The 10,409-nt window shown below is 41.2% G+C and overlaps 1 protein-coding gene across 6 annotated transcripts in view; it reads right to left on the bottom strand.

The window, feature by feature from the left end:
- Nucleotides 1–225: 225 nt before the first annotated feature.
- NUBPL (NUBP iron-sulfur cluster assembly factor, mitochondrial) overlaps nucleotides 226–10,409 on the bottom strand; it is a 56,236-nt gene continuing 46,052 nt past the window's right edge. For all 6 annotated transcript variants that reach the window (XM_083619336.1, XM_083619339.1, XM_083619335.1 and 3 more), the window contains 3 exons: nucleotides 7,494–7,614; nucleotides 3,339–3,421; nucleotides 226–1,206 (listed from right to left, as the gene is read on the bottom strand). In XM_083619336.1, the coding sequence (XP_083475462.1) occupies nucleotides 1,144–1,206; nucleotides 3,339–3,421; nucleotides 7,494–7,614 (267 nt within the window). In that variant the 3' untranslated portion in view covers nucleotides 226–1,143. The remainder of the gene's footprint in view (nucleotides 1,207–3,338; nucleotides 3,422–7,493; nucleotides 7,615–10,409) is intronic.

Here is a 10,409-nt window from a genome sequence, read left to right as displayed (position 1 = left end):
AGGAGGGTGAGAGCAGGGTGGGGGAAATGTTCCACCACGAAGAATAAATTATTGTGCTGATGGAATGCTCACCTTAGTGCTATATTGAATACAACCCGTTGTCTTCCTTATTCTGTGTATGAGTCATTGTACGTTATCATTAGAATCTATGTAAGAGGAACAAATAGTAGTATGAACCAAAAAGATGTAGAATTGAATAGACAGACACTAATACACCATTATGTACAAACACACTTTCAGTTTATGTAAGCCTAAATCCTAGATGCATTCATATTCAGTTCCCCCTCCCCCTGCTGTGACCGGCTCTATCAGCACAAAATAATGATGCAAGACTTAAGGCAGTAGGAAATTCAGACAAAACCACGCAGTATGCACTGATAAAAAAAGGGCAATTAGATCTTTTTGTTTATAGATTCAGGGCTATTATTTCCTAGCGGGAAAATATTCATATATGCAATCATCAGTAATTAATTTTTATCACTTGTTTCCTCCTTTGGCAACCTGATCTCAGATGCATCTAATTTTAATGAAGAGCTTGTTGCTGATTTTGGGGTTTATTCAGGCTCAACAAGACAAAGGAAATGGAGCAATTTTCCCAGACAATTACAATAAGAAAATTATCTTTTGATCGAACATAAGCTGATAAGAGAATGCATAAAAAAGCCAGTCTTGGGATTCTTCGTTAATTGTTTGACTGCTTATAAGTGAATCTTGGCTAATGATAACTCTTCAAAGCTGAGCATAATTATCTTACATTTCTAGTATCTTCATCTTTAATTCAGACACATGACAGAGAGAAACAAACTGACCACACATGCAGTGGTGCATTCTGGTGTTTGTCAGTGTACCTACATAAAGATGCTAAAATCTCTTTAAATATCTCTTCCTCTTTAACACCAGGCCTACTCAATGATGCACTAAAAATCTGAAGTTCCAAATATGTGTTGGGTCTTTGGTGCTTTTTGCTGCTAAAGCATGCTGAAAGTTTGTTTCAAATGTTTGATATGACAATCACACTAAGTTGGTACTGACATTTAATTTTCCAAGACAAAATAAAAAATAAGGCATGTTCCATAATATATCATTTCTTCTGTCACACTTCAAATGGTAGAGTTCTAGTCACAGAACCTCAAAAATATGGCTTTAAGTTGGAGAAACTGGCAGTCTTTTCACTATTTCAGCAGCAATCTTCAGATAGGCTTGGGCCTGTAAAAATATTTAAAAATGGCAATGTGTTTATCTCCTAGGTCAGAGTAAAACAGCATAAAATATTATATAAAACAGGCAACAAACTGGCTGTCTTCTGTCACCAGCAAACCAGCTCCCACCCCTTGGCTGAGCTGTTATGTAATGAAACGTTTAGACACTTTCTAATTGTAAGAGAAAAAATGTGTCACCAGCAGAATGTTGACAAATAATGCAGCTTCTGTGCCATGAAATTTCGGTTCGCCGGATGGGATGGGGAGACCTTGCACTGGCAAGTCCCCACTGAAACTCCTATATAGGATCATTAGCTATTGCGGGGGGGGGGGGAATTTGAGAGTTTTAAATAAGGTATTTCCCTTCTTGTTGCATCTTTCAACAGCAGGCAAGAATCGATCAAAACCGCAACAAACCTAGATTCCACTTTTCATAAACTTAACATGTACACATGCTGAACTTTTTCTCCTACTCATATTCTTCCTAATGGGCTATTTATCTGATTATAAAGCTGGATGGAACTGTTTGTGCCATCATTTCTAAGCAACACAAGACGGATTGAAGTGAAACAAGAGAATTTTAATGGAGGGAAATGGAAAGGAGAAATTTACAGTTCTCATTTATCATTCTGAACTGTCTTCATATTAATAAACTATGTTCTCAGTTTAGAGATTTTTCTGTTCTTTTTGGTTTGAGGTTTCTAAATGGGATTTTCTATAGCTCATCTTTCTGCAAAGAAAGGTGTGCGTTTTCCTTAGCAAAGGAAAAAGTTGACAGCTTAACATTAACAATTTGCTGACCCATCAATTGGAGGCCAAAGGCCTGCTCTGTAGTGCAAAGAGAAATAAAACAGCCAAGAAATGGCAGAAATGCTATCAAGGTGTAACTACAGATGAACAGAAGACTGCAAAAGACCTTGGGGCCTCAACTTCAGAAATAAGGCATGAACTTTGTCTTGCTTTAAAGCTTTACAGATTTATAAAGAGAGGTTCCTCTTCCTGGCCACTTCCTAAACTATGATTTCTGAAGACACTCCTGCACAAAAAGCACAAGGGACACATTCCAAAGGGACCATTCTGTGTGTGGGTAAGTAAAACCACATGCAGAGTCAAGACGTACATTGTAGTTTTCACCAATGCAGTTCCATGACCAATCATGCAAAGTATTTTAAAACTGAAACGAAGCCAGCTATGCCAGTTGCAACAGTGAAACTATAAGGCATGGCAAGTTGCATGCCTGGGTCCCTTATGAGGATTGCACATGTATCTATATCACCTAACACAGGAGGCAAACAGGTATCTCAGAGTTCCTAAGCACAGACAATATGACACAATAAATATCTTAATTTTCTATTTTAAAAGAATGCACAGGTAATATTATTTCCTTTATCATAAACTTGTGAAAAGTAACAACATTTTAATTTTTTTTGCATCTTGTTGGCTTTCTTATTAGACATTAGGATAGGAAGGTAGTGAGCAAATTCTTTTCACCCCACTTTGGAACGTTTTGGGGGCATAAAATGGTAGCTGGATTGCACAGGGTGCGTATCATGTTATAAATATGTTCATTTTCTAATGGATATGTGCAGGTTTAATATTCCATTCATCATCAGATAGAACTGGGCCTTCGGCTTTTCTATGAATAATTCTAATAATGTGAAAAGTGTTCTTCAAGGTCTATTTATTAAATCTTCTGAATTTTCCTTTTATTTCTTAGCATGGAAGGATCTTTCTGAGCACAATTCAAAGTGTTGGTGCTGACCTTTAAAGCCCTAAACGGCCTTGGCCCTGTATATCTGAAGGAGTGTCTTCACCCCCATCATTCAGCCCGGACACTGAGATCCAGCGCCAAGGGCCTTCTGGTAGTTCCTTCACTGTGAGGTTACAGGCAACCAGGCAGAGGGCCTTCTCGGTAGTGGTGCCAGCCCTGTGGAACACCCTCCCATCAGATGCCAAGGAAATAAACAACTATCTGACTTTTAGAATACATCTGAAGGTAGCCCTATTTAGGGAAGTTTTTAATGTTTTATGTTTTATTGTGTTTTTAATATTCTGCTGGGAGCTGTGGCACATGCACTGTAATAAACAAAGCAAAAATGAACAAGACGAGATTTGTACGCAAACTATATTAAAACTCACCACGTCACTCTGGGGCTGTGAGACCACAATAGGCTTGCCAGCATCAGATGTTTCTCTTATGTGGACATGTAGAGGAATGTCACCTGTATGAAGACCATAAATTGACGTTTAAGCTCAATATTTTATACACGCCCTAAATTCAACTAGCACTGGTGTTACTCATATTTCAGTGCAGTAAGTAGCAACACTTGAATGAAAATCAGCTGAAATACATGCACTGCCGAAGTCATTCAAACTATTTGTTAAAGAAATATTATTCATATTTTTTTATTTTACTGCTAGATAGAACCCTGCCTTACAGTCATCTACGGAAATGGAGAGTCTTTTCCCTTTTTGTCTGCTGCAATTACCCAATGGGAACAAAAATTCATAGACGATGACCTATTTAGGGTGACAAAAGAAAGCATGTCGGACTTCCATGCACCACTGGGCATTCTGTTTTCTTTCCAGTCTCCACTCTGGTCTGGAACCAAAAACTGGCTTTGAATTCATTTGTGCTGCAGTGCAGAATTCCGTGGCCCTGCTATACCAAAACTCAAGCTAAAAGGCCAGCCGAATGCATGCAGTGCCTAGTGCTCACAGAACAGGTCTGCAGTAAAGTTTCCCAGCTTCCAGCTACTACACGCTCCACGTTATTTCTTCGGTACTGCAGTTCATTCCCTGCTGATTTCCACAACTGTAACATCCTAATCAATATTCAAATACAGGCTTAAATATTTAATTGCCAAAATGAAAGGAAGTGTTATTGTTATTAGGGAACCACTGATTTAATTAAGTGCTTGTTACATATTCAATTAATTTCCCTTCCAACAGTTAACAACTGCGTATTGTGCTTTTCTAATCAGCAGGGGACCGCCACGGAAATAAAGAAAAATGGCACAATAACACACAGGATGGTCCCATCCTTTAAAAACAAAAATCTCTTGTGGAAAATTAAACTTTTTCAGATTCCAACAATGACAATTATTACGCAATGGCTGAATATAAATCAAATCTATATATAAAATGGTAAGAATAGCTGTACAGAAAGCAATTTTAAGGGAGAAATCTAATGCTCCCTACAAGGGTGAACTGAGGAGCTAAGTGATGCTGTGGACTGCCCTCTCCACAGGTGCAGAGGCCCATGGGTAAAGAGACTTCCTTGGTGCTGGGGCAGAAAGCTACACTGCCATTATTCTATAGCTGATGGTGCATTTGCCACAGCTAATGCAGTGTCCCAGGCCGGAGCCACAACTCTGCCATCCATGAGACAAAAGCCCCTGTTTGTCCCCTTGCTGTGATGAAAGGTTGGGCCTGGGGATCCAGCAGATCAGTCCAAGTTCTCAAAAGTCAGTCACCCACAATTCTGCAGTGATTCCATCCCTTTCTCAGAAGTATTGGGTACCCAGTTTGTTACATGAAGTTTGTTACAAATATTGGGCTTGGGCCTTAAATGAAAACAAGTTAAGGTAACCTGTGAAGGATAATCAATATTGATACCTAATGTTTAAAATTTAGAAAACACACACTGCAGAAGCTGGATAAAATATTCTTGATGTTGAAAGTTCATTCCTACATGTATATAAATTGTTGTCTGTTGTTTTACACTTTTCCAGGGGTTACTAAACATTATTTGGCCCGCATTCATCCTTGGCTACGCCACTGAGGTGGAGGGCTTATCAGTCATCTCACATGCCCACTTGCACAGTCCTCTCCTCAACTTATATGTGTATATCGACTGAGGAGAAGGGGTTATTATCCTTTGCTTGCTTGTAAAAGGATCAAACTGATGACGGAGAAGATGCGATTTATATCCTTTTCAAGGTGCTGGGCTGGTGGAGAAATTTAAAGCTCTGTCCCAATGCCATTCTTGCTTTATTTCTTTTTACCTTTTGCTACTGATGTCAAAATCAGTGGTCTTGGGGAGCCAGAAGCTTTAGACTGGGGACCCCCCCATACACAAATCTCCTCTAGGGGATTGGGGGAACCCCAGAAGATATTTACAGAGGGGAATCCTGTTGTGCAAGCAGAAACCAAGCCTTATGTGGAATGGTTGAGGGAGCTGGGTATGTTTAGCCTGGAAAAGAGGAGACTGAGAGGAGATTTGATAGCCACCTTCAAATATCTGAAGGGCTGTCACATAGAAGATGGAGCAAGCTTGTCTTCTCCTGCTCTAGAGGGTTTGACTTGAACCAATGGATTCAAGTTACAAGAAAGGAGATTCTGACTAAACATCAGGAAGAACTTTCTGACGGTAAGAGCTCTTCGACGTGGAACGGTCTCTCTTGGGAAGTTGTGGACTCTCCTTCCTTGGAGGTTTTTAAGCAGAGGTTGGATGGCCATCTGTCATGGATGCTTTAGTTGCGATTCCTGCATTGCAGGTGGTTGGGCTAAATGACTCTTGAGGTCCATTCCAACTCTATAATTCAATGATTCAAAACCCTTGCACTGATAGAACATGCTGCTCAGTTCTTGCTTTTGATACAATCATGTTGCATGACTCTCTGGCGTATCTGATGCAGATAACTCTACACTAATTATGTGCTCCGATATATAGGTGCACGTCAGAAGGACCATGAATCAGCTCTAATTGCAGGAAGTTTTGCCATGGGAGGCTTTTTACCAGTGGTCAGTACCAGTGACAGCTGAAACAAGATCCCAGACTCCAATCCTCATTACGCTTCCAGCAGACAGCCAAGCTAACCCAACTGTGTACTTTTAATTATGGATTTCCTTGCTCTGCTAGGTCTCTGTCAGCCCCTAATGCTTCTATGACAATTTTTTTTTTATGAAGTTCACTTCCTGGTTCTAAATGGATAATCTGTATGAACTGATATAATTACAGCACGGTGTGAAAATATAAATCATTAGCAGGCACAATTATCTCATTTACCAGCTTAATTGAGGTATGCCACATTTTACATTTCATTACCAGCTTATACCTGAAACATTGCAGGCTTCAACGCAGAAGAATGATTTTCATCGGGGACTGTTAATTATTTTCAGCGTGGAGGGCCAGATTCTCCTGGTCAAATTGCCCTCGTGGCTGCTCCGCTCAGCCATAACTGCGTTGCTATCCTATGAGCTGAGAGAGCTACAGTCTGAAGGGGCTCCAGAGCAGAGAAAGGTGTCGAAAGAAAGCACAAGGTTGGGGAAAGGGGCCATGGCAGGCAGAGCTACAGACCAGGGTTAAAGACAGAGAGGGAGCTGTGAGGTGAGAGGAGTCAGTGGACAGAGCATATATGGTAAAATGGGTGGTGTGGTGGTGGTGGTGGTAGGAGTTTTTGAGAAAGAAGCCAAGCTGTGGGAAGAAAAATGTGTAGTTCCTCTTGCTAATGACACACCTGAGATTGAAATATGAAGGCTGCAGCCAGAGGTGAAGACAACAGAAGCTGTTGCATTTGCATCCTGACCAGGTAAGCTATCAGAAACCACAAGAGGGGCAGCAACAGGTAATGGCCCCAAATGGCAAAGTTCATCTAGGGAAGGTGCAACTTCGAGCCTTGATCGGACAGTAGGGTAGAAAAAGGGCAGGTGGGGTTAAACCAACCCACCCTTACCTAAAGTTTGCCTGTAAATCTGTTGGTCTGACTAAATCTCTTTGTTGTGGACCCCGCCCCTTAGTCCTATCTTCCTGCATCTATCACTCATCCTCAATTAGGGTGAGGGATATGGAGCCATATGAACTGTTCCTACAAATCCAAACATGGGCAGCCACCCTCGCAAGAAACCTGGCTGGGGAAGGTCTGTTCCACCCCAGCTGAAGAACTTCGGAGACCTGCTTCTCGCCTAGCCGATAAGCCATCTTCTTTCAGGAAACAGAAGATCACTACAACAACCTTCTTTCTCTCCCTTGCTCCCTCTTTTAAAGAGTCAGATGCTTTCTGAACACAATTTCATCAGAAAAAAGGTTCCTATGATGTGATACATGCAAGTCCAGTCATATTAACACTGTACTTGGAAACATGTATGATGTAAAACAGTGGATATGGAGAATCAAGGCCAAATAAATCATATTCTGCATTTCCTTCTATATAACACAGTAGTCCTGAACACACTGCCAGAAGTTGAGTGCCTGAAGTCCATTTATTTCAAGAGGATTAAACAGCAATCAAATAACTCTGGATTTAATTCTACTTCTTTCTTATTTAATACTTTCAATCACCACATTCTTACCTAAAACATCCAGACCAAGATCACAGGCTAGATTCCTCACACCATCAGTTCCAAAAATGTGGGTTTCGTGTTTGCATTTTGGGCACCGGAAAAGGCTCATGTTTTGAACAAGCCCCAAGACCTGGCAAATAGAAAAACTCAGAAAGGTTAGAAAGAGGCTAAATAAAAAATGGAAAAGGTTCGTTTCTTCCACCTTGCCAACCTTACAGAAATAAATCCAGACACTTACCAATTACTCATACAAGAAAAGCTGTGCCCCCACTCTAGATGGTAGGGAAATTATTCTCATGCCTACATTTCACAATTTTGACATCATGAATAGGATAATGAAGCATGCTATAAAATATGTTGTGCAGGATTACTCTAACGAGCCCTGTCAGCAGAAGCCCAATGCAATGACTTCCACTTGTGCACCAGGGATTTCCTCCCCCTCCTCTCTCCCCAAACTCCCCATTCCACCCCCATTGGCTCGGGGGGGGGGGGCTGGGGAAACACCCAGGGGTAGCACACTGGTGCCATCTCTGGGGGATCTGGATGCCTGGGCACCACCCACAAAATTTCCACTGTGGGTGCCCAGCTGTCACACATGAGAGCTGCTTGGCTGCCACCGCTCAGTGCCTTACCTCTGCTGGCTCTCTGGCGCCACTGCGATGGCAGGTGGTGGCAGAGCAATGCGCACACCGCTGGGCACCCACAATCTGGTGCCCAAATCAGCACTTCTGCAGGGCTGTGTGCAGGGGGAGAAGAAACGGGATTGCTCCATTTGACAGGCTGTTTATGTAGATAGAAGAACTGTCATAGCGCAACACGAAATTCCATCCATTACAATTATGTTTTTTGTACCCAGCATTCTCTGAGCGGTAAGAAGATCCCAGGCAGGATCAGTTACTTTGGGAAGATTATAGTTCACAGGTTGAGCAAGCAGAAAGAAAATTGGTAAGCAGCGTCCATTTCAAATCACTGCCCACTCAAAAGGAACAACAGCCGTGGACCTTCTGGCGGTTCCCTCACTGCGAGAAGCCAAGTTACAGGAAATCAGGCAGAGGGCCTTCTTGGTAGTGGCGCCCGCCCTGTCGAACACCCTCCCATCTGACATCAAAGAGATAAACAACTACCTGATGTTTAGAAGACATCTGAAGGCAGCCCTGTTTAGGGAAGTTTTTAATGACTGGTGTTTTATTGTATTTTAATCTCTGTTGGAAGACGCCCAGAGTGGCTGGGGAAACCCAGCCAGATGGGCCGGGTACAAATAATAAATTTATTATTGTTGTTGTTGTTGTTGTTGTTGTTGTTATTATTATTATTATTATTATTATTATTATTATTATTATTATTATTGCTTCAAGCTCTGACGAGTCAGAGCTACTTTTTATCAAATTCAAAGCTGCCAACTTTCTAAGTCTCTCAGCTCCAACTCACACCAAGCAAATGAGCTCAAAACCTCTGCAAAAAAGGTGTGAGCTGAACAAACAGTACAATCCTATGCATGTACACTCAGAACTACATCCCACTTTGTGGAATAAGGCTTATTCTCAAGTAGGTATGTTGAGAGCAACAGGCTAAATAAATAAGGCTATCTGCTGCCTTGACTGTCAATTGAATTTGAACTCATCATTAGTAGCCAAATTATTCCAAAGCTAAAGGAAAACTGTGAACATTCTCTGTAATATTTATGCCCTTAAAGCATCAGTTTCATTGCACCACTTACAAGGGGGGATGAGGAGCAGGGAGGAAAGAACTATGATTTTCTATTCATTCCAACGAAAAGAAACATATTTAAAAATCAAACAACAGAAATAATGACATCTGACATGATGTGACAAATTACTGAAGGAAAACCTAATGCACTTATATTAGATGTCGCTTTAAAAGCTAAATGAACTGAGTTAACTTAGAAAACCTGTCAGGAAAGTTAGCAAGGCTGTATGTAACATCAATTCTTTCTTTCTTAATGAGGACAGTGGGGGGGGAGACTAATTATATTTTATTCATCACTCAAACCACATTCTGCACACTAGTGTTTCTCTCCCTTTTGCCCAAGCCTAGAAAAACATTAGAATCGCCTCTCTTACTTGCGGTATTAAGCCTATTTATTATCAACAGATTTGAACTCAGTGTTTCAAATTACATTTCTGAGGCTAACTTAAGAGTTTGGTGTAATATAAACCTAGCACATGTGTGCTATGCTTGTTAAATTCAAATACAGTCGTGCCTCGGAAGTTGAACAGAACCCGTTCCGGAAGTCTGTTCAACTTCCGAAACGTTTAGAAACCAAAGAATGGCTTCAGATTGGAAGCTGTGGAAGCCCCGCAGGATGTTCGGCTTCCAAAAGAACATTCAAAAACCAGAACACTCACTTCCAGTTTTTGATCGTTCGGGATTTCCAAGATCGTTCAACTCCCAAGGCGTTCGGGAGCTGAGATACGACTGCATGAGGAATCCCCAAAAGTACATATGGCAATGAACGCCTTCCCAAAAGAAAACTCACCAAGCCCGATTATGGATACCTATTAAACTGGGTTGATTTTTGCATAAAGGACATTTGGATGTGCATACTATTCAGGGTGTGTGCAGATGTAATTCTGGAAGTTCACTAGGACAGAAGCCAGAATTCGAAAGAACTTACTGAAAGGCAATCTAGGGGTGCACAGCAATTTCATCTCTACAATGAAGGAGCTTCTGGGCCTGGCTATAAGATGAGAGAAGGAAGCTGACCTTTGTCACCACTGTTTTCCATAGCTTCTGCCTCTCCCTGTCCCCGTTCAGTGTGTCTTAGCGCATAACAATTGAGGAAAACGTACAACAAATATTATGTCTCTTCTCCTCTCATATCTAATAGTAATACTTGGAGGCACAGTATAAATATTTAAAACACATATAGCCAAACGTTAAAACAAATGCAGACAAAATAACTGA

The sequence above is a fragment of the Podarcis filfolensis genome (genome assembly GCF_964270895.1).
Source record: "Podarcis filfolensis genome assembly, chromosome: 1".
NCBI lineage: Eukaryota > Metazoa > Chordata > Lepidosauria > Squamata > Lacertidae > Podarcis > Podarcis filfolensis.
Note: the sequence above shows the minus strand (reverse complement) of the source record. Positions and strands in the feature narration are given on the sequence as shown.